This window comes from Callorhinus ursinus, unplaced genomic scaffold (assembly GCF_003265705.2).
Source record: "Callorhinus ursinus isolate GAN/ISIS: 27379988/994484 unplaced genomic scaffold, GSC_fseal_2.0 scaffold23, whole genome shotgun sequence".
Lineage (NCBI taxonomy): Eukaryota > Metazoa > Chordata > Mammalia > Carnivora > Otariidae > Callorhinus > Callorhinus ursinus.
In genome coordinates, this window is record NW_027397085.1 from 19,544,683 (window position 1) to 19,570,527 (window position 25,845).

The 25,845-nt window shown below is 38.7% G+C and overlaps 1 protein-coding gene across 29 annotated transcripts in view; it reads left to right on the plus strand.

Moving 5' to 3' along the window:
- The window catches only part of ANKRD55 (ankyrin repeat domain 55), a 496,355-nt gene that overhangs the window by 423,772 nt on the left and 46,738 nt on the right, over positions 1-25,845 (plus strand). For 28 of the 29 annotated variants that reach the window (XM_073905461.1, XM_073905462.1, XM_073905453.1 and 25 more), the window contains 3 exons: positions 6,994-7,116; positions 19,136-19,266; positions 22,859-22,968. In XM_073905461.1, the coding sequence (XP_073761562.1) occupies positions 6,994-7,116; positions 19,136-19,266; positions 22,859-22,968 (364 nt within the window). Of the gene's footprint in view, positions 1-3,741; positions 3,759-6,993; positions 7,117-19,135; positions 19,267-22,858; positions 22,969-25,845 lie in introns of those variants that run through there. The other variant, XM_025892442.2, reaches the window with a different exon arrangement.

Consider the following 25,845-nt stretch of genomic DNA (forward strand, 5'->3'; position numbering starts at 1 on the left):
AGAAGAAGCACCCCGAGGGACACAGTGATGCTGAGATTCAAAGAAACACAACATGTGCCGCATCACAAATCCAGTTACTAAGAAAGGTCTGATTGTGGCCAGATACTTACCCTTGAGATAATATTGTTGCAAGACTTCCTCCCCAGAGAATGAAATCCCGTTTTCCACTCCCAGGGCATGAAAGTTCCTTTGAGTACTTGTTCTCAACTTGTTCAGCTGGTACATGCAGAAAGCTTAGAGCTATTTTTCTCTTTAAATGTTAGAAAGAGACTCTTTTTCCTCCTCACATATGACTGGCACTTTATAAAAAACTCTTAAAAGCCTCAGCCAATATACCCTGAGGGACTGGAGGAGAAAACAGGAGAAACAGCAAAATGTTTCAGCTCACAAGATCTCTGTAGCCTGCTCAGCAACGTGAAAGGTCTCATTGAGGACGTAGAAGACAGAGAGCCCTATCTATGTCAAAAAAGTAATATTCATAATAATTGGCACGGATTGAATACTTACTCTGTGCAGGCATTGCTCGAAGCACCTTGTGTGGATTAACTCATTTAGCTCTCAGAACAGCCCTAGAAGGTAGTTACTATTCTTATCCCATTTGACAAGTGAAGAATAGGAATAGAGAAGTTAAGCAACTCTCCTAAAGTCACACAACTTGCAGGTAAGTGGCAATGCCAAGATTCAAACTCCGGAGGTTGGGTCTGTGTTCTTAGTATTTTTCTACGGTGCCTCCAAGTATGTATGCAATGTGTCACCTGATATATATGATGAGTCATATGAAGCTACTTTTGTTTCAATGCCAGCCAGCTGTATCAATGATCTTAAACTTGTTTCTGCACTGCCAGAGACTTCCAGACTGGCTTTTAATTCTCTCCAGCAGAACTGGTACCATCCTGGTTCCGGGACCAGGTCAAGGCCCACAGGGACTCTTCATCACCAGTGGGTGGCAATGTTGTCACATGGAGCCACCAGGGTACAGTGTAGGCTTGGCATCCTCCCGGAAAGTGGAAGGGCCTCCCCACCCTATACAGGTCATTCCACACAACCCCTGAAATGGACTTTCTCCACTGTCCCTGGAATACTCAGGCTAATCCTGCAGGAGGAAGGAGGGATGCGCAGGGAACTATTCATTTAAGGGATTCTTCCTCTGTCCTGCCATATCCCTGGTGTATCTCAGTTGTCATTTACACACTGTCTTCCCACCAGGACATGTCTTTCTTAAAGACAGAGCCTGTGCAACATTTGTCCCCACAATTTCACTAGCCTACGGTAGATGTCAAGTAAATGGATGGATCATTAAACTTCAGCTCTTCACAGGCAATCAATTCCACTATAAGGAACAGTCTAAGGAAGATCTACAAACTCCTCTGTTGTTAGCCAAAATGAACCTGACCTGGACTTCATGGTGATTCTAGGGTGGGTTCAGCCACCCAAGGATCCTCAGACTAGAATGAACTGAAGAAAGCCTCTCAAGACCGTTCTCATCTGGACTCTTGAAACTGCAACACCCAGTCTATCCTTACATTGATCTGACTCTTCCACAAAATGGTCACAGCTTAAGCAGACCAAGTGTCAAGCCGACCTCTGGGTAAATTTCAACAAAATAGGCCAGTAATTGATGCAGGCAATGGCTTTCCCAAGCAGCTCCGCAATAATAACTCAAGGGCAGAATTACTCTGTGAAGCTTCTAGAAAAGAGGCCTACATTTGTATAAAATCTGAGAAATTCTGAGGCAGGTCCTCAAATCCCAAACATCTCTAGAAGCCTGTCATATGTCTGAAATCCCACTGTTAAAGAGCTGGGCACTTGGGATTAGGTGGATAATTTATGGCACGTGCAGAAACCTTTTAGGGTTTTTAACCAGAAAAATGAGGGAAATAGATGACTGCAAGAATGTCTATCCTTTCAATTTTTAGGTAAAACTTAACAAAAACTTAATATATATGTACCTGTTTGTTTAATCTAGGGAATTCAGAATTAGAAAAATACACATATTTTTTTCTTTTTCAGAACTTTGTCAAATATCCAGGACTTGTTTTCTCAGTTACAGACACACTAGGCTCTGTTTACCCTTTTAGTAGTAACAGATTAATGTAAAGCTTATAAGACACTTTCCTCAGCATTTAAGAAAAAAAAAAACTTGGTTTACTTTGATGATTTTTAGGAATATAAACTCATTATAGAAAATTTGGAAAATATAGTATAGAAAGCTCTAAAGAACATCTAAGAGATGATCTCTATTGACTTTTTGATGCATGTTCTTCCAGTCTTACATATTTCATATTTATACATAGATAACATTTTATAAAACATAATTTACATGTATTCACATGCTTCTTTCTTCCTACTTCTTTGTCTCTTTTCCATTTTATCTACTTTTAGCCTCTCCCCCTCTGTGTGAATTCTGGAATTTCTCTTTATGCACCCATACATAAGTCTCTCTGTTTTACTTTCACACAATTAGAGAGGCTAGAGCCATTGAAAACATGCTCCAGATGGTAGTTAGATAATACTAGATAGAAAAATAGATAGATGATAGATATATACGGAGATAAGAAAAGAAGGAAGGAGAGAAGGAAGAATTCATGTATTGTTTGTTTATTTAGATACAGATCTTCCGCATGTAAGTGGTTTCGTGACCTTTGGTAGAACAAATTTTTCTTGCTTCTATTTTAGATTCTTTCAAGACAATCATTCATCCTTCTCTTTGTACATGTAATTTCTTCATCCCACTTTCTCATTTCCACAGAAATTCTTTGTATAGTCTTAAGTTTATACCTAATTATTTGCATTGACTTCAACTTAAATTGGCTGTTTCTACACATCCTCTGTGGAAACCCCTTCATTTCCTATTTCTTAATGGCTCCGTTGTTTAGTATGATAGTTCAGGGCTAGAAGGAACTCTGAAGTAAATTGTTCTGCCTCTCACATCTTCCTGTCCCCTTACTGCCTCTCACATCTTCCTGTCCCCTTACTGCCTCTCACATCTTCCTGTCCCCTTACTGCCTCTCACATCTTCCTGTCCCCTTATGCTGTGCCTCATGCTGTGTGAATTCCTTCCATAATACACTTCCTTAGTGGCCATCTACCCAAGATTGGCCATCTTCAATGTCAGGAAACTCACTACCTCTTAAGTGACTCAGAATATTTTTACATTGCTTTAACACTTAAAATACCCTTTTCTCTGTCACTCTCGCTTAGTGCTATTTCTAATTGCTAGAGTTCCACAAAACAAACCATAAAATAATTTGTTTAAAAAGTTCTTTGAAAAACAATTCTATTTACAACACCAGCATCAAAAAAAAAATATTTAGGAATAAATTTAGCCAAGGAGGCTAAAGACTTACACACTGAAAACTACAAAATATTGCTGAAAGAAATTAAAGAAGACACTGATAAATGGGAAGACATCCTTGTTTCATGGATTAAAAGATAATATTGAGATGTCAGTGCTACCCAAAGAGATCTAGAAATTCAATGTACTCTCTATATAAATTCCAATGATAATAGATTAAAAAATGGATAATAAGGAAAGAAGAGAAGGAAGAATTTATGTATTGTTTACCTAGATCTTCTGCATATAAATGGTTTTGTAACCTTCTGTCAAAAAATTTTTTGTTTTTGTGAAATAGAAAAATCCATCCTAAAATCCACATGGAATCTCAAGGAGCCCCAAATAGCCAAAACTATCTTACAAAAGAAAAACAAAGTTGGAGTTCTCAACACTTCCAGATTTCAAAATATACTAAAAACCTATGGTAATCAAAACTCTATAGTACTGGCATAAAGATAGACATATAGATCCATGGAACAGAACTGTGAGTCTAGAAATAATCCCATGCATTTAAATCAACTGATTTTCAACAAGGGTGTTATGACCATTCAATGGGAAAGGATAGTGCTGGAACAATCGATAGCCATGTACAAAAGAATAAAAATCAGACCCTTACCTTAACACCATATATAATAATTAACTCAAGATGGATCAAGGATCTAAACATAAGACCTTAGACTATAAAACTCCTAGAAGAAAACATAGGAGAAAAGCTTTGTGACATTAAATTTGACAATGATTTCTTGGATATGATGACAAAAGGGCAGACAACAAAAGAAAAAATAAGCAAGTTGAGCTACATCAGAGTTAAAAGCTTTTGTGCATCAAAGGACATGATCAGCAGAATGAAAAGGCAACCCACAGAATGGGAGAAAATATATGTAAATCATATATCTGATAAGGGGTTCATATCCAGAATATATAAAGAATTTCTATAACAACACCAGAAATTAAACAACCTGATTAAAAATGGATAAAAGACTTAAGGAGACATTTCTCCAAAGAAGATATACAAATAGCCATGAAAAGATACTCAACATGACTAATCATTGGGCCATGCAAATCAATACCATGAAATATCACTTCACACCTATTAATCCCTATTATTAAAACAAATAAACACATAAAACAATAACAGGAAATACCAATTGTCTGTAAGGACATGGGAATATTGGAACCCTTTTGTGCTGTTGGCAGGAATATAAAATGGTGCAGCCACTGTGGGAAACATTATGGTGGTTCTTAAAAAATTAAAAATAGAATTATCATATGATCCAACAATTCCACTTTTAAATTTATACCCAAAAGAACTGAAAGCAGGGTCTCAAAGAGGTGATGTTCATGATAGCATTATTCAAAATTGGCAAAAGGTGGAAACAGCCCAAATATCTACCGATGGATGAACAGATAAACCACATGTGGTCTAAAAATACAATAGAATATTATTCAACCTTGGAAAAGAAGGAAATTGTGACACATGCTACAACATGGATGAACCTGAGGACATTATGCTGAGTAAAATAAGCCAGTTGCAAAAGCACAAACACTGTTAATTCCACTTAAATAATTCCTTAGAGTAATCAAATTCATAGAGACAAAGTGGCATGGTGGTTTCCAGGGGCTGTAAGAGGGATTAATGGAGAGTTACTATTTAATGGATACAGAGTTTGAGTTCTGGAAGATGAAAAGAGTTCTGAAAATGATTGATGGTGATGGTTGCTCAACAATGTGAATGTTGAATGTACACTATGAATGTACATAATGCCCCTGAACTATATATTTAAAAAGGGTTGAAATGATAAATGTTGTGTTATATACATTTCACCACAACTTTTTAATTAAAAAAAAAAAAGATCTTCAAATATCTGAAGGCTGCTGCTATCATGGTCCCATGGAATAATCTCTGGAGTAAACACATAGACATAGACATAGGTGGTTGTCCTAATTGTCCTCATCATCATCTCCATTTTATTATTATTATTTTAAAGATTTTATTTATTTGAAAGAGAGAGCATGAATGAGGGAGAAGGGCAGAAGGAGAGCAGAGGCAGACTCCCCACTGAGCAGGGAACCCAGCACAGGGCTCAATCTTAGGACCCTGGGATCATGACCTGAGCCAGAGGCAGACACTTAACCAACTGAGCCACCCAGGCACCCCTCATAATTTCCATTTTAGGAACAAGGAAACAGGTGCAGAGAGGGTAATTTTCAAATTCACAGAGCTAGTTAGTATAAACCAGGACTTGAACCCAAGTTGTGTGGCTCCAGAGTCCTCATACTTACCACGAAAGGGGCATTTGACGTTGCTATCTCTCACCTCCTACTTCCAGCCCCCAGGCAAATGTGCAGGTGAGCCTGCTTTAAAAACACCCCAACAACAACAAATTTACTGTGGATAAATTAGGGAACAGCTACTCACTTTACAAAGCAGCTTGTTGTCATAAGTGAACCATTTTCAATAACAAGCTCCTCCTGGGACAGGTCACCTAGTTAAAAAAAGTCACTAATGACTTCCCAGAAGTACTGGAGCAGAGAAACCCAGCCAACAGGTTAGGATCACCACCAATTAAAGATTAGAACGTTAAAGTATTTCTGGTGTAATGTCCACATTCATAGAAAAACACAGTTTTAAAAACTTTTCTTGCACACATATATTTTCCCTGAATAATGGCTATGTGTGGGAGAAACTGTAAAAGCAGAGCGGCTCTGCACAGTGCCTCACTAGGGGTCTCCACATGAGCATAGTTTGCCTCCCAGCCCTTCAGTGCTCCCCTGGCATCACTTGACCCAAAGTTCTGTTCTCACCTTTGGTAGTACTATTAGTTGGTTCAGTCATGCACAAAGGTATAATACAGGTGGCTACCAAATTCTAAGGAGTTGCATATAGGTCTGTTCCTTCTGGAAACAGCATGTCATGAAACCCCAACTGGTTTTGTGAAGGGACTACATACAGAGATGAGGCAGGGTGGAGAGAGTGGTGTTTGTTACCAAAGGGAACCCAGTAAGAACTGGTTCTGGGGAGGAGGAAACTCCTGGTGAAAGAGAAGCAGCTACTGTTAGACACTACACCAGGAGAAGGCAGAAAGAAATCCCCTACCTCTCTCTCTTCTCCCCACCAGTATCTTGCCAGTGTCTCCTTTGGGCAAACCAGAGAGCGAGGGGGGGCTGGGTGATACAGTCAGCAAGTGTCAGCCCTCAGGGTACACAGCAAGAAGGGATGGGGTAGAGAGTACATCAGGAGAACAGAAAATAAAGAACACAATATCTCTATCAGAGTTGGATAAACTGAGTCATTGAAAGGAAAAGTTTAACATGTTTCAGATCAAAGAGGGAAACCTAGAACCAACATAAAGGTCCCATTTTCCTCTCTGGTCTCACTGATTTTGAATAGCCTGAAGGCCTACAGAGAATCATAAAATCTCAGAGGACATCTAATCCCTCAGACTCCTTCCCAATATATGGTGATGTTACAACATGGCCCACAGAGGTCCTCCTTTCTTCAGAAGCATTGAGGGTGCTTGTGAGGAGGATGACTCAGCCTCCTGCCTGGATTCATCAGAGAAGTTTTCATGAATCACTTGTATGGGAGATGTTGTGGGTGTTATTCTTTCAGCGAATTTGGTACACACACTAAGTGTATCTCTGTTTGATTCATGAAGGTGACTCATCTGAGGAAGTCGACCTGACCATGGTTTATCAGGCAGCTTCTAACGGAGATGTCAATGCTCTGACTTCAGTAATTCGGGAAGACCCTTCCATCCTAGAATGCTGTGACAGTGAAGGTGAGCTTTTTATGCATTTTTAATTCTGCAGAATGTTCTGTCCTATTCTTTTAGTGATGGTCTTCAGAGGTGAGCAATGTTAATAAAATTATATATGACAGACCATTTTGATACTGGAGGGACAAGGAGTATCCTGCCTCTGTGGCTGAAAGTCCTTTAGTAATTCTTTACATGATAGTCCTGGACACAAACCTTCCAATTCTTTTATATCACCTTGTATAATGAAGCTAGTTGGTTTGGGTTTACTTTCAACTTCTTTGTATGAATAACTAAAGTAGATAGGACAAGTAGTTAAAAAAGGAGTATGGAAAGAGGGCTATTTTTGGTAGCATTGGATGTTGGGAAAGTGTGACTATTAAAGCCAGAAAGCAAAGATTTGCTTCTCAGAAGATGGAGTGGATGTACTTTTTTCTATTCCTACTCCTAAATATAACTAAAAATCTTGGATGTTGTGTATAATATAAACATAAGAACACTCTGGAAAGTGGAAAGAAAATGACAGACTAGCTGGGACCATGGGACCCAAGGAATGACATGGTGGTAACTTTCCTTGGTTTTCTTTTTTGCCTCTTATATCCCATACTTGGAGTTGAAAAAATCCAACAGCCCAGAAAGGCTAATAGTCACAGACAAACACACACACACACAAAAGCCTGCTCTTTAGCCAAAGAACCAGGAAAGGGACCACATAGCAAGACAGAAAACTTTTAGACAATAATGAGTCTACTCCAACCAAACATCACACAAACACACAAGCAAACAAGCAAACTAAAACTTGCTGCCCTAGCCCCATCATTCCAGCAAAGACCAAGTGGAAATCTTGGACCTCCACCCCCAACTACTGAGCCTCCCTACCCCTACCTGTTGGGGTGGTGTCAGAGGAAGCCTTTTTGAGATTAGTATTTTTACCACCACCTAATAATGAAGAGTCTTCTCCCTCAGATGTCAGTGGTAGCTAAGTAGGGAACCTGGACTTCTAATCTGACCTGGCAATGATGAGGTGGCACACACACACCCCTACTCCCCTTTGGAGCAGTGTCAGAGAAAGCTAACTAAAATACAGGGTTTAAGTTTAACTCAACACAATACCCCAAATGTCCAGGTTTCAATAGAAAATTGTTTGTCATATCAAGAAACAGGAAGACCTCAAACTGAATGAAAAAAGACAATCAATAGATACCAACACTGAGATAACAGATGTTAGAATTATCTGACAGATTTTGAGGAGGCCATGAAAAAAGAAATGCTTCAATGAGCAATTACAAGCGTGCTCAAGACAGAAGAAAAAATAGGAAGCCTCAACAAAGAAATAAGAGACATAAAGGAGAACGAAATGGAAAATTGTAAAACTGAAAAATACAATGATCACAATTTAAAAATTCAGTAGATAAGCTCAGCAGCAGAATGAGGAAGCAGAGGAAAGGATCAATGAACTTGAAAATAGAACGACAGAAATGAGCCAATTTGAACAACTGAAAGAAAATAGGCTTCTAAAAAAAGAGCCCCAGGGATCTATTGGACTATAACAAAAGTTCTATCATTGTTTTTTCTGTCCTAGTACTTGTGGGAAATCATTAATGATTTTTAACCAGTGTACCTGTCCAAGAAGAGCTTAGGAGTTCCTTATCATGACAGCAAAATGTTTTGTAAAGTGAATAGTTGCCCCTAATTATCCATAGTAGTTCTATTTGTTTGCTTGTTTGTTTTTAAATCAGACTTCCATGTACATCTGCTTTGGGGCTAGAAATGGAAAATGAGGAGAGACAAATGTTAAATACCACTTGTGTAATAATGCAAGATCCAGACTCTTTGGGTTCAATCCTAGCTTCTACTGCCTTTGAGAGGAAATGAACATATAACATCTTAAAATTTGTGGGGCGCAGCTAAGGCAATACTGAGGGAAAGCACTAAATACATTTATTAGAAAAGAGGAAAGGTATTAGTCAATTATCTAAGTTCTTACCCCAAGAACCTAGAGAAAGAAGAACAAAATAAATCCAACGAACGAAATAATAAAGAAAGAATAGAAATCAATGGAATTGAAAACAAAACAATAAAGAAAATCAATGAAGTGAGGAACTGATTCTTTGGAAAAAAAATCAATAAAATTGACAAAATTCTAGCAATACTGACAGAAAATGAAAGAAGTCACAAACTACCACTATCAGGAGTGAAACCAAAGATATCACTACGGACCTTGTGGATATCTAACCAATAAAAAGGAACTACAACAAAAAAGCTCTACACACATAAATTTGACTACTTAGATGAAATAGATCAATTCCTCAAAAAAGTTAAATTGCAACTCATTCAATAGGAAATAGACTATTTGAATTCCCCTATAACTATTAAGGAAAGTGTATTCATAATTTTTAAATTCCCAGAAAAATACATTTTCAGGCCTACATGGTTTCTCTGGAATCTTCTACAGACTTTGAAATAATAATTAATATCAATTCTAAATAATCTCTTCCAGAAAAAATGAGAAGGAAACTCTTCTCAGTTACACTTATGAAGCAATATTACCCTGATACTGAAAACAGATGATATAAAAGATGATATAAAAAAAGAACCTAAAGACCAATACTCCTCATGAATGTAAAATATAGAAAACCTTAGCAAAATATTAGCAAATATAAGTCAGCAATTTATAACTAGAATTATATACCATCACCAATTGGGATTTGTTGTAGGAATGTGTGATTAGTATTTCAAAATCAATCAATATAATCCATTATATTAACCAGCTAAAGAAGAAAAATCACATGATGATATCAATGAATGCAGAAAAGCGTGTGAAAAAATTTTATACACATTGGTGATTAAAAACTCAAAAAAATAGGAATAGAGGGGCACATCCTCAATTTGATCTATAAAAAAATACAAAAAACCCTAGATATAACATTTTACTTAATGGTAAAAAAGACTGAATGCTTTGCCCCTAAGATCAGGAACAAAAGCAAAGATGTTCACTCTTTTTTTTTTTTAATTAACATAATGTATTATTTGTTTCAGGGGTACAGGTCTGTGATTCATCAGTCTCACACAATTCACAGCACTCACCATAGCACATACACTCCCCAATGTCCATCACCCAGCCACCCCATCCCTCCCACCCCTCTCCACTCCAGAAACCCTCAGTTTGTTTCCTGAGATTAAGAGTCTCTTATGGTTTGTCTCCCCCTCCGGTTTCATCTTGTTTCATTTTTCCCGCCCTTCCTCTGTGATCCTTTGTCTTGTTTCTCAAATTCCTCATATCAGTGAGATCATATGGTAATTGTCTTTCTCTGATTGACTTATTTCGCTTAGCAAAATACCCTCTAGTTCCACCCACATCATTGCAAATGACAAGATTTCATTTTTTTGATGGCTGCATAATATTCCATTGTGTGTGTGTGTGTGTGTGTGTGTGTGTGTGTGTGTGTGTACACACAGATGTTCACTCTTATATTCAGCAGAGTGGTGGCAGTTCTAGCCAGTGCAAAAAGGCAAGAAAAGGAAATAAAAAGCATATCTATTGAAAATGAAAAAATAAAACTATCCCCTTTCACACAGCTTGATTGTCCCCATAGAAAATCCTAAGGAAGCTACTAAAAAAACCTCTACAACTAAATAAGTTCAGCACTGTCACACTGTCCAGAAAAACAAATTATATTCCTGTATACCAGAAGTGAACACATGGACACCACAGTTAAAACCATAATACCATTTGGGATGCCTGGGTGGCTCAGTTGGTTAAGCGTCCAACTCTTGATTTCAGCTCAGGTCATGATCTCAGGGTTGTGGAATCAAGCCCTGCATCTGGTTCCATGCTCAACATCGAGCCTGCTTAAGAATCTCTTTTTCTCTCCCTCTGCCCCTCCCCCTACTCACTCTTTCTCTCTCTCTCTCACTAAAACAAACAAAAACAAAACAAAAAAACTACAATACTATTTGAAATCACTCAACAAAGAATACTTAGGTGTGAATATAACAAAATATGTACAAGATTTGTATACTGAAAACTATAAAATGCTGATGACAGAAATCAAAGGAGATCTAAATAAATGGAGAGACATCATGCTCATGGATTAGAAGACTCAAGATAGTAAATATGCAGTGCTTTTCAAATTCATATACAGGTTTAATGCAATTTCTATCAAACCCCAGCAAGATTTTTTTGTACACAGAATTATCTAAAATTATATAGAAAAGCCAAAGAATTATTAAAATTAAATCAGTTTTGAAAAAGAATAAGGTGCAAAGGAGAACTTAGGAAGATGGAGGAGTAGGAGGAACCCGAGCTCACCCGATCCCATATTTACCAGATATCATCCACATCCAAGTCAATAAACTGGAGAGTGATCCAAAGACTGACAGAATAAACTCCACAACTAAATATAGAGAAAAAGCTGTCTCTGAAAGTTTAGGAAGGTCAGAAAGTTGGGGGTGGGGGTGGGGAAGCTACCTGCAGGAGGGAGGGCGCTGCACATGGAGAGGACACAGAAACAGGCCCTTACACAGGGAGCTCACACAGGGAAGACCGATCCCCATAAGGCTTTTTCCTTAAAAACCAGAGGGGCTGAATTCTGTGAGTTTTTAAAACCAGTGGGACTTGGAGCCTAGAGCTTTAAAAGTCAGCTGACTCAGCTCTGGGTGAGCTTGGGAGGGTAAGTGATAGCTGGCTTGACACCCTTAAAGAGACAGCAGACTATGTGGAGAGGTAACAACAAAATGGCAGCTTACATAATGTCAGGGGCAAGTGGGAGACAGATCTGTTCATACTGATTTCTGAAAATGAGGGAACTGGCAAGCACCATTTTCCTCCCCTGTCCCCCATTATAAATAGAGCCATCTGAGGGAGGTGGGGCTGCACAGACACTTGTAGTCTTGGCCCACAGCTCAAGGCAAATTTTGTTAAAGCTTCGCACATGCCCTGCCCAGCAGCCAGGTACACAACTGTCACCTTGTGCCCCACCCAGCCACAGCACAGCACCCAGCCAGCCGCATGCCCCCTGATGCCAGGGCACAGCTTCCAGCCACCACAGTACTTCAGGAGATCCAGCATAAGACTTAACGGCCCAATACAAATTTTGCTAACACTGCCATCCCATTCCCATGTGGGCATGTGGGCATGCTCCCTCAGAGCTGCCCTGCCTGGGTCCCACTAACACCACAGAGAGCAAGCACATCCCACAAAAGGCAGAGAGTCAGTGCAGAGGACTGCACTGAAAGGAAAAGTGACTCAGATGCAACAGCAGGGCATAAGCAGCACACAGGATACTCTTCTGAAGGGCCAGGCTCTGGTAAACAGGGGACACTACACTGCAGGGCACTCCAGGATCTCCTTTTCATAAAGTCACTACTTTCAAGAACAAAAGACATAGCTGAGTTTCTTAACACAGAGAAGCAAACAAAATGAGGAGACAGAGAAATTTATCCCAACTGAAAGAACAGAATAAGGCCATGGCCAGAGATCTAAGTGAAACAAATTTAAGTAACATGTAGAGAATTTAAAGCAATGATCATACGGATACTCACTGAACTCAAGAAAAGAGTGGAAGACACGAGTAAGACACTTAATACAGAGATAAGGAATAATGTAGCAAAGATAAAGAGCTTAGTAAACAAAATGAGAAATACTTTTGGTGGAATGAACAGCAGGATGGAAGAAACAGAGGAATGAATTAGTGACCTAGAAGACAGAGTAATGGAAAGTAATCAAGCTGAACAAAAGAGAGAAAAAATAATTGCACAAAACAAGAATAGACATAGAAACTCAGTGACTCCATAAACAATTACAGGAATCACAGAAGGAGAAAAGAGAGAAAAGGGGGCAGAAATTTTATTTGAAGAAATAATAGCTGAAAACTTCCCTAATCTGGGGAAGGAAACAGATATCCAGATCCAGGACAGAGAATTCCCATCAAAATCAACAAAAGCAGACCTACACCAGTACATATTGTAATTAAATTTGCAAAATATAGTGAAAAAGAAAAAAATCTTAAAAGCTGCAAGACAAAAGAAGTCAGTAACTTACAAGGGAAAGCCCATAAGGCTAGCAAGAAATTTCTCAATAAAAACTTTCCAAGCTGGAAGGGAATGGCATGATAAATTGAAAGTGCTAAATGGGAAAAATCTGCAGCCAAGAATACTCTATTCAGCAAGGCTGTCATTCAGAATAGAAGGAGAGATAAAGAGTTTCCCAGACAAACAAAAACTGAAGAGTTCATGACCACTAAACCAGCCCTGCAAGAAATATTAAAGGAGAGACCAAAAGTGACAGTTTAAAGGCAGGAAACACAAAAGCAGTAAAATGAATATTTCTGTAAAAAATCAGTCAAGAAACTCACAAAAAAGGGTATAAAATATAATAGCATGTAACTAAAATGTGCGGAGAAGAGAAAAGAATACGTTCAAACTTAAATGACCATCAACTTAATATATACTGCTACATGCAAAGAAGGTTATATACAAACCAATATATCAAACCATATATCAAAAATCACTAATAAACATGGAAAGAATAAAGAGGAAAAAATCTAAATATATCACTAAAGAAAATCAGCAAAACATGAAAGAGAAAGACAAGAAAGGATCAGAGAAAATCTTCAGAAACAACTACAAAACAAGTAATAAAATGACAATAAATGTGTATCTATCAATAATAACTTTGAATGTAAAGGGACAAAACACTCCAATTCTGTCACATAGGGTGACAGAATGGATAATAAAAAAAAAAGACCATCTATATGCTGCCTACAAGAGACTCATTTCAGACCTAAAGACACCTGCAGTTTGAAAGTGAGGGGATGGAGAAACATCTATCATGCAAATGGATGTCAAAAGAAAGCCAGATAGTAAATACATATATCAGACAAACGAGACTTTAAAACAAAAACTGTAAAACATAGAAAGAAACTATATAATAGTTAAAATAATAAAGGGGACAATCCAGCAAGAAGAAGATATAACAATTATAAATATTTATGCACGCAACATAAGAGCACCCATTAATAACAAACAGAAAGGAACTGATCAATAATAATAAAATAATAGTAAGGGACTTTAACACCCAGCTTACATTAGTGGTTAGATCATCTAACCAGAAAAATCAACAAGGAAATAATTGCTTTGAATGACACACTGGACCAGAAGGATTTAACAGATATATTTAGAACATTCCATCCTACAACAGCAGAAAACCCATTCTTTTCAAATGCACATAAACATTCTCCATACCATGCATATTTTCTGACCACAATGCCATGAAACTAGAAGAACAAATCTGGAAAGATCACAAATACATGGAGGTTAAGTAATACGCTATTAAACAATGAATGGGTCAACCAGGAAATCAGTGGAGAAATTAAAAAGTACATGGAAACAAATAAAAATCGATACACAGGGGTGCCTGGGTGGCTCAGTTGGTTAAGCATCTGCCTTCAGCTCAGGTCATGATCCTGGAGTCCCAGGATTGAGCCCCACATCAGGCTCCCTGCTTGGGGGGGAGTCTGCTTCTCCTTCTGCCCTTCACCTGACTCGTGCTCGCACGCTCTCTCGCTCTCTCTCTGTCAAATAAATGAAATCTTTAAAAAAAAAAATGCACAATGGTCCAAAACCTTTGGGATGCATCAAAAGTGGTTCTAAGAGGGAAGCTTATAGCAATGCAGGCCTACCTCAAGAAGCAAGAAAAATCTCAAATAAACAACCTAACCCTACACCTAAAGGAGCTAGAAAAAGAATAACAAAACCTAAAGCCAGTAGAAAGAAGAAAATAATAAATATTGGAGCAGAAATAAATGATATAGAAACTAAAAAAAAAAAAACAACAGAACAGATCAGTGAAACCAGGAGTTGGTTCTTTGGAAAAAACTCAATAAAATTGATAAACTTCTAGCCAGACTTATCAAGAAAAAAAAAAGACTCAAATAAAATCACAAATGAGAGAGGAGAAATAATAACCAACACCACAGAAATACATACAATTATAGAAGAATATTATGAAAAACTATATGCCAACAAATTGGACAACCTGGAAGAAATGGCTAAATTCCTAGAAATGTATAAACTGCAAAAACTGAAATGGGAAGAAACAGAAAATCTGAACAAACCAATAACCAGAAAAGAATCGGTATTCAAGAAACTCCCAACAAACAAAAATCCAGGACCAGATAGCTTTACAGGTGAATTCTACCCAACATTTAAACAAGAGTCAATATATATTCTCCTCAAACTATTCCAAAAATAGAAAAGGAAGGAAAACTTCCAAATTCATTCTATGAGGCCAGTATTACCCTGATACCAAAATGGGATAAAGACACCACTAAAAAGAGAACCACAAGCCAAAATCCCTAATGAACATAGATGCAAAAATCCTTAAGAAAATACTAGCAAACCAAATTCAACAGTACATTTTAAAAAATCATCCACAATCAAATGGACTTATTCCTGGGTTGCAAGGTGGTTCAATATTCACAAATAAATCAACATGATACATCACATCAATAAGAAAAAGGATAAGAACTATATGATCATTTCAATAGATGGAGAAAAAGCATTTGACACCCATTCATGATAAAAACCCTCAACAAAGTAGGTTTAGAAGGAATATATCTCAACAAAATAAAGGCCATCTATGAAAAATCCACAGCTAATATCATCCTCACTGGGGAAAAACTGAGAGCTTTTCCTCTATGTCAGGAATAAGACAAGGATGTCCATTCTCACCACTTCCATTGAACATAGTACTGGTAGTCCCAGGTACAGCAATCATATGAGAAAAAGGACTAAATCAGTAAGGAAGTAGTAAAACATTCACTATTTGCAGATGACATCATATTATATATAGAAAACTGAAAAGACTACACCAAAAAACTGTTAGAACTGATACATGAATTCAGTGAAGTTGTAGGGTATAAAATCAATGGACAGAAATCTGGTGTATTTCTCTATACCAATAATAAAGCACCAGAAAGAGAAATTAAGGTAGCAATCCTATTTGCAATTGCACCAAAAGCCGTGAGATACTTAGGAATAAACTAACCAAAGAAGTAAAAGACCTGTATTCTGAAAACTATAAAACACTGATGAAAGAAATTGAAGATGACACAAAGAAATGGAAAGCCTTTCCATGCTCATGGATTGAAAGAACAAATATTGTTAAAATGTCCATGCTGCTCAAAGCAATCTACACATTTAATGCAATCCCTATCAAAATACCAACAGCATTTTTTACAGAACTAGAGCAAACAATTCTCAAATTTGTATGGAACCACAAAAGACCCTAAATAACCAAAGCAATTTTGAAAAAGAAAACCAAAGCTGGAGGCATCATAATTCTGGACTTCCAGTTATATTACAGAGCTATAGTAGTCAAAACAGCATGGTACTTGCACAAAAGTAGACCTATAGCTCAATAGAACAGGATAGAAAACCCAGCAATAAATCCACAACTATATGGTCAATCTTCAACGAAGCAGGAAAGAATATCCAATGGGAAAGGGATAATCTCTTCAACAAATGGTATTGGGAAAACTGGATAGCAACACACAAAAGAAAGAAACTGGGCCACTTTCTCACACCATACACAAAAATAAATTCAAAATGGATTAAAAACCTAAATGTGAGACCTGAAGCCATAAAAATTGTAGAAGAGAACCTCTTTGACATTGGCTGTAGCAACTTTTTTCTAGATATGTCTCCTGAGGCAAGGGAAACAAAAGCAAAAATAAACTATTAGTACTACATCAAAATAAAAGGCTTCTGCACAGTGAAGGAAACAATGAACAAAACTGAAAGGTAACCTATGGAATGGGAGAAGATATTTGCAAATGACATATCTGATAAAGGGTTATTGTGCAAAATAGAACTTATAAAACTCAACGCCCAAAAAACAAATGATCCAATTTAAAAATGAGCAGAAGACATGAACAGACATTTATCCAAAGAAGACATACACATGGCCAACTGACGATTGAAAAGATGTTCCTCATCACTTATCATCAGGGAAATGCAAATCAAAAGTACAATGAAGTATCACCTCACACCCATCAGAATGGTTAAAATCAACAGCACAAGATACAACGGATGTTGGCAAGGATGTGGAAAAAAAGAACCCTCATGTACTGTTGGTGGGAATGCAAACTGATGCAGCCACTGTGGGAAAAAGTATGGAGGTCCCCCCAAAAAGTTAAAAATAGAACTACCCTATGACCCTCAAAAATACAAAAACACTAACTCAAAGGAATACATGCCCCTGTGTTTATAGGAGCATTATTTACATAGCCAAGCTATGGAAGCAGCCCAAGTTTCCATGAATGGGTAAAGAAGATGTGGTATATACATACAGTGGAATATTATTCAGCCATAAAAAAGAAAGAAATCTTGCCATTTGCAACAACATGGATGGAGCTAGGGAATATAATGCTAAGCGAACTAAGTCAGAGAAAGACAAATACCATATGATTTCACTCATATGTAGAATTTAAGAAAAAGCAAATGAGCAAAGGGAAAAGAAAAGAGAGAGAGAGAGAGAGAAACCAAGAAACAGACTTTTAATTATAGAGAACACACTGATGGCTACCAGAGGGGAGCTGGGTGGGGGGATGGGTTAAAAAGGTGATGGGGATTAAGGAGGGCACTGGTCATGATGAGCACCGGGTGACGTATGGAAGTGTTGAATCACTATACTGTACACCTGAAACTAATATCACACTGTATATTAACTAACTGGAATTAAAATAAAAATGCCAAAAAAAAAGAAAGCAGGAGGAATCAGTCTGCCAAATTTCAAGACTTAATTGTATGGCTACAGAAATCAAGACTGTGGTAATGGCTGAGGGTTACACACATAGATTAATGGAAAAGAACAAAAAATTCAGAAATAGACTCACACAAATATACTCAACTGATCTCTGACAAAGGTGCAAGTGTAATTCAGTGGAAGAAAGCCTCTTCAACAAACAGTGCTAGAGCAATTCAAAACCCGCAAACAGAAAAACAAAGACAGAGGGAGGGAAGGAAGGTAGGAATGAGGGAGGGATGGAAGAAGAGAAAGAGGAGAGAGAAGAAATAAAGAAGGAACTATTGTGACTAATGAAGACATAGTGCTTCACTGCTGCTTTTACCCAAAGAGCATTGGAAGGGAGAGATTTGCAGAGCAACTGGGTTGCCAGCACAATCTTTCGGTGAGAACAGCGGTCCCGCCATTTGTCCATTCTCAGGGATCTCCTGGGGTCACAGCTTGCAGGTTCGGAGGAAGAAGGTGTGAATCGCCAATGAAAAGACTTGTAAACAAGTCTCAGGTTGGCAAGGGACTGTGTCTGAGGTTTGGTTTCTTCACCTGAAGGAGTGTGAAGCCCCTGGATTCTGCCTCACCAGGCTAGCTTGTTCCAGCAGGCCTACAAGTTAATCAGAATGTGTAATTTCATCTCTGTTTTTGTTCAGAAAGAAAAGACATGAAGAACCAAATGCCTTGGCTTATATTAATAACCAAAACAGAGAAGTATTTCAACAAAGGTGGACCCTTTCCTTAAGACTGTATGCAAGCTGAGGCTAGGCTGCCATCACTGCCGTTTATCACCTACCAGCTCTAATAAAAGTGTGCTGGAACTGTCTGCCTGGCTCGAGTTGCTTTCCAGACACTTCCAGATTCTACATTGTTCAAGCCAAGTGAGGATAAACCTGCCTGTTAGTCCCAAATTGTACTGATTCTCAAGGTAGTAATGAGGAATTTGTATCATTGGCACGAAATGTTTTAATCAACCAATTACTGCAAAATTACAGAAGATTTAATAGAGCTAGAAAAAAATACATAGTTTATATAAATGTAGCAACAATCATCTTCATTTCTCTTAGGTCCCATATATAACTGTAGCAACAATCATCTTCATTTCTCTTCAGTCCCATGTAGCTCAACAGCTGGGTTTGTGTTGAGGGCAGCTCATTTATCTGCAAAGAGCATATATGGGCAAAAAATTTTGCCCATAAATTTCACAAGTCAAATATTATTAAAGGCTATTGAAATGTCTCCTTCCAGGATGTACACCCTTGATGCATGCAGTTTCTGGACGTCAAGTGGACACAGTGAAGCTATTGTTGAAGATGGGGGCCAATATTAACATGCAGGATGCTTATGGTCGCACAAGTCTGTGCCTGGCAACCTATCTGGTACCAACTCTGTCTTTGGTGGCTGTCAGGGAGTGGGGAGGGCTAAATGTGTTGTTATGGGGTCCCCCTTGTGGAAGAGTATTCTTGGATTTATGCAGCTAGCCAGTGGAAGCAGAACTTGAATCTTTGCTCTAATCATCTCTGACAATTATAGCACTACAAAGAGTTGGCTTTGTGGATCTGAGTCATTCTGGATCTTCCTAACAATCCTCCAAGATAGAGGCAATATTGCCATTACAGAAATTTTACTTTCCATCTTAACTGCATCAGAATTTGCCTTGGGGCATTTCTGGACATACTTGGTCCTCCTTCTAAGAACACAGTCCATTAATACCCTGAGTGGGTGGTAGTCCTTGAAGCTACAGGTAATATTGTGGGGTAGGATCAGTTGAGTGGAAGCTGGAGAATATGGGGAACATTGGGAACTGAGAAAAGTGGGGAGGATAGGAGTAGGGGAGACATGTCAGGCTATTAAGTGGCAATACCAAGCATAGGACTCAACCCACAATCAATACTAAGTATAAAAATTATCTAGAGTGAGTCCTCGTCAAGAGATTTCAGCTCAGCATTTTCTAACATTAGAGCAAGTTTGGTTAAGCTTTCCTGAAAACCTTCAAGTTCCTCTCTTTTCAAATCCTCCCTCAAATCCTTCTAAGAAACCACAGGGCTACCCTGAGTCTATGTCAAGCAAGTTCTTAGTGCCACACGTGGGTCATCATTCTCCTTTACTCCAGTGAGGCTCCTGGAAATCTTCCTCTAACTATTGTTGCTGCCAAAGCAGATTCTTGGATTTGCTATTGCTGCCCATTGACAGCAGGGGATTTGCCCTGAACAAGCGCCACTGTCTTGCAACTGTCCTGCTGAAGTAGGAATGTCCCTTCCCCAAACACCACACCTTCCTGCCACGATCTAGCAGAGACTGCATGAGGCATTGCCCAATTCTTGCAGAGATTGTCTTTAGAAACTACTTTTTCTTTTTCTATTTGCATGTCCTCTTTCTCTAGGACTTAGACATGAAACTAGAAAGAATTTTTCAAAGTGCTGGAGTACTTGTTTCAAATGCACTTTCCAGGAGTACACCCTAGACCTCCTGAGTCAGACACTGTGAGCAGACACGGGTAGTGGGGGGGCGGGGGAGGTGTCTGCATGTTAAAGAAACCTCCCTGGCCATTTTTGTACTCACTTAAGTTTGAAAACCACTGGTCTATGAGTACTCATATCTCAGAGAGTCACAGGAATCCCCTTCTAGCCCCTTCCCTTCTGAAGCATGCCCTAATAACTGCTCCTGCAATGAAGGAGGAGTTTTTTTTTTTTTCTTTTTTTCTTTTTTTTGTATCCAAGCTAAGGAGAAGGGAAAATTTGGATCAGGGGGTGGAGGAAGTGAATAGAGATGGTTTCTAAAGTTGACTGCTACTTGCATAGAGAATAGACGGAAACCAAGCAGCACTTCATTCAAAATTCTAAAGTTCCAGGATTGGGAAGAGGTATCTTGTAGATCAGAGTGAATAATGAGCCTAGAGAGGTGCTCCCTTTGCAGATAGCTCTTCCTAGGAATGCATTTTAAGGAGCTACATGAGGGAAATAGGCCTGCATGACAGCATGTGGCATCGCCCTGTTAATGATGGCCCCTCTTCTTTGTGGTAACCGAAGGAAGGACCCATCCCTGTTTCTTATGAGGTTCCCTGGGAAGGGTGAGGGGTGGTCCTGGGGGTTGCATTGTGGAGCCCACCACTCCCTTCTAGCAACATTTGAATTCAAGTATTAAAAGAGAAACTTGGGAAAGCGGGCACTTAGAAATTAAGTGTCCATCACAGCTCCAAACTCAACATACAAATATACTTACCATGGATGTGTAACCTTAGGCAAATCACTCTACCTCTTTGTGCCTCCTACCTCATTTGTAAAATGTAGTAAAAAATAATATCCTATGTGTATCACAGGTGAAAGAGAAACACATGTGGAACCACCCAGCACATAGTGAAAAATGTACTTGTTGGTTCTGAATAGTGACCACTGGTTTCAAGTATATTCAGTGATTTTCTGATTTCTTTTCTGAAGAAAAAAAGAAAACCACATACACACAGTTCCAGGAAATGTTGCAAAATGACAAATATGTTTCAAACCCTCCCCCATCAGAAGATCTGTTTTCAAAAACTATAAAACTTAGGCAACTCTAAAATTTGTCCAGCATGCCTGCCTTTCTTTTGGATTTCCCAGTCATATTTTTTCTTTTAATTAGAGATCTTGATGACTTGGACGTTAGAAACTAAAACCAGATTTAATACATTAGGAAACTATAACTCAAGACTGAACAACATTTGCTTCTACTTAAGACGTATATTATCGGTCAATTCAAAACGATATTCAATATTAGAACCTATGAATGTGCTCTTACTGAAAGATTTTTTTCCAGAATTTCCAGAACCAAAAGCTTCTTTTCTTATTATCTTTCTTCTCCTTTCATTTAGTAACATTTTGATTTTCATTGCTTCCAGTATTGTGAGGGAAAATCAGTCATTCTCATCTGACTGGGTAGTCTTGAAGCTTAACTATACAGGAATGGAGGAAGGTGGGAGAGAGAGTTATATATATTATTCTTCATAATAATAGTTTCATCTACATATATGTCTACTCATAATTGAATGAGTAACCCCAGTGGCTCTGGATGAATGTAGGAGGCACTCTCCTTAGCCAAACTTGGTTATCAGTAGGGTTGAGTCAGTTACTTAAAGTAATATAGAACAGAAAGTGAGGGAGGACTAGCTGTCCATTTTATCTGCCCTTTGAAATGAGAGATAGTGGGGAAATGACCCAGCCATAAGTGCTAACCAGGAAGGCGACAAGCATGAGCTGCAGTAATATCACTCTCAATCTGGAGAATCAGTGGACCGCAGGGAGTTTACATGAAGTTTCTTGGGGGAATTCATAGTGAGCGAAACACAACTAAAGGGAACACTTAGAGGGTTCTGGTGATAGCCCCATATTCAGCATCAGAAAAATCATTCAACAAGACGGCAGGGACCCAGCCATTGGATTAGGCCTCAGGTTAGGGTTCTAGATATTGGGAGGAGACAGACTAGAATAAGCAAAATATTATCCTCGTGGTTACTAGAAGGGGAACTTGGAAAAGTGGACCAAAGCTTGTTTATCAGATATAGATAAACTGAGGCACAGAGTGTCAACTGGAACTCAAAAATGACATAGGAGTCCAATTTTTGGAATTGGACCATGGCACCTGGGTCAGACCATTGACAAGCATGATTTGGAGCTAAGCCCATAGAATGAGAGGCTAGAGCTACTATGTGCCACATTTAGCCCTAAGAACTCAGTATAAAAGTGGAAAACAACAAGTAAGAAATGGGAAATGGGAGACAGGGGAGAGAGTCTAGGAAACTCAGGAATCCACACCTCAAGACCTTCAGCCTTCTGTTGAAGTGCCTAAATTGGAGTTGTGATCCTTAACCACTTCAAATCAATAACACATGTTTTTAGCCACACTGAAGAAGAAAGAGAAAGAAAATTGGAGAAAGTTTGTTGGTCTATGTTATACCAGGCTCTGTTATATAATGACACAGTTGCTCTTGTATTTCAGGGTTGGCTGGAAGGCTGTGTGAGTCTGCTTAGAAATGGTGCCAAGCACAATATCCCAGATAAAAATGGCCGTCTGCCACTGCACGCTGCCACTGCTGAGCCCGACGTGAGGTAAGTAGCCAGGTTCACACAATGCGCACACTGGGAGGGACTTAGCTTGGATTAGAATGTAACTTAATCAGCCCTCAGTGGTGAATAAAAACAAAACCTGTCCACTTTTTTGGAGTTGTAGCAGACAGGACCACATTTCAGTCAATCAAAATATCCTGGAAGAATCTTAAACTCTAATCTCAGTCCCCCCCCCATTTCAATAAAACCCTTTCCTCCTAATCTCTGATTTAAGAAATGCTATTTTTCATTTCTGAATTCATATATTCATTCAATCAGGCAGTTATTGATTCAATAACTGTTGAGTGCTTATCATGGACCAAGTGCTATTCTATGCCCTAGGGGTTCCCAGTAAGCATGACAGTGTCTCTGACCCACAGAGCTTACACTCTACTGAAGGAGCTAAGTGGGATACTAGTAAACAAATAAATAGGGTAATTTCAAAACAAATAGGATAATTTCAAATAGTGGGGAGGGGAGTGGAAAAGCACTGACTGGGCATAAAGATTCGTGTCTGAAGTCAGAGTCATGCCAACATTCTTTTTCAAGATTTGTTTATTTATTTTAGAGAGAGTAGGGGAAGGGCAGAGGGAGAAGGAGAGAACTCCCAAGGAAACTCCCCACTGAGCGGAGCCTGATGAGGGGCTCATCCCAGGACACCAAGATCATGAACTGAGCTAAAATCAAGAGTCAGACACTTAACTGATTGAGCCACCCAAGTGTCCCAGAGTCATGCCAACATTTATGGGTTGGAAGGAGGCAAGGGACCCAGCAAAGTAGAGTGAGACAGGGAAACGAGTGGGTTAGAAGGAAAACCAGGCCTCTGAGCTGCTGGGAGCTGTATGAAGAAATATACTCAAAAGAAGTTGGATGATCAAGAGAGTCACATTTTTGTAAGACAATTGAGCAACAAAGGAAAAAGTTTTGTCCAGACCAAGTATAGCTTCCCCAATCCTCTGTGTCTAAAAGGCCTCAGTCTACAATCTTTTGAAAGCCCCTTGGAGCACCTAATAACAGCATTTCCTACTGTGGAATCAGCAACTTTCTGGGCATTTCCTTAACCTCTGCAGCACAGAACATGCCTCTGACAGGAATTTAGCATTCCCCAGAGCTAGGTGTAGGCCAGCACCACAGAGGGGCATTCTGGGAGCCTCATCCTCTAGAGCCTGTGTCCAGAACTAAAACTAAAGCTCTGTGGGGGTTCATGAGACCAAGGTTGAGAGGTAACAGGATTTCTTCATTTCATTCTGTTTTACACTAAAAGGGTTTGGGAAATTCCAGAACTAATCCCAACCAAGCATTGCCTCTTGTTATCATTGGATTATATCCAGGAATAATAAAGAACTAGGATTTACTCAAAGCCCAACAAAACAAGGAAGTTTAGAGAAGAAACGGCAAGCTCAGAACTAACAATCAATAGACATCATAAAGGGATGACTCCTCTTTGATGAATTGGGAAAAAGAAAGAATGACTTTTCTAGACAGCCCACAGAAATATTTAGTCACAAAATCACACTGTTTTCCCAAGAATAATCTTTAAAAAACTATATTTAAAAAATATCTTTAAGACTATTCTGCCTTGATTGGCTCTACTTGGTTTTACCTGCCTTCCCCAGTGATCATTTTAAAATCTGCCTGATTCTGGAAGATATATGACTGCTTTTCTTATGGTGATTATAGCTTTTGTAACACATTAAACCCAAAGCTTTCATGTTTTAACACAGGAAGAGCTTTGTCCAATGTAGGTATTCCTGGATTGGGGGTGGCTCCCCTCCACATGGTAACTCAGGGATCTAAGTTTCTTCCATCTTGTGGCTCCACCATCCTCTAGGATCAAAGAATTCTCTTTATTCAGCCTGGGAATGGGGAAAGAGTAATGTGGAGACGCCCCCTCTTATTTCTTTAAAATCTCAGCCTTTGATACAATTCACTTCTGCTCACATTCTTTTAATAAGGACTAGTCATTTACCATACTGGTCCTATACTACACATGGGTATAAGGAGCACTTGGGAATATAGAATAGAATCCACCTCCTGGTAATGACTCTAATCCAAGAAAGGAGGTCATAAATTTTGGTGAAAGCTGTCATCATGCCATTGCACCTGAGGGGTGAACCAAGACTTGTCAGTCAAAATCACACTCAAGGTCAATTTGGTCAGTTGATTAGGCTCATCATCTCAAATCACTACAGTAATAAATTGAACACCAATCCAACTGTACTTCCTCTTCGTGGACATATTAGTCTATTTCTTATTATGCCCAGCAATGGCCCTAAATCTCCTAGGATTTACATTACATCACTATAACTGAGATAACACAAAGTTGTGGTTTCCCCTTCTCTTGACATTATACCTAATGACCCAGCCACCACCTTCAGAAGAGCTGAAGCCAGAAAAATAAACATCCTTCTGTGTGCTGATGATACAGTTTTATTGTCCTAAATGGACACTTTGCTGATTCTGGTAGATAAAATCCTGCTTTAGTTATGATAATACTAGCTGCAGTAACTAGGTTAAGATTAACTATTCCAAAACCATCATTTGTGGTAAATGTTCTCCAAAAATGAATTGGGTTAAACCTCAACAACTCATATAGCAAAGCAACTGGCTTTGTTACCTAGAGAACATTTAGAAACTAGCTTGCCTTAAAGAATTCCCTCTGGAATTACATTGCTTAAAATTAGATATTTTATCATTGTTTTATGAGAAAAGTTATGTCCATGTCAGGGTTTGATAGCATCTGCATTCAGTGTTTTAAGCAGAAAGCAGCCAAGCCAAGCTCTCTGGGACAAAAGTTGGCCTTCTTTCTTCCATTTGTTTGTTTGTCAGCATGAAATTGTAATTGTTTTCTGGAAAAAAAAAATTGGTCTGGCTTGTGGG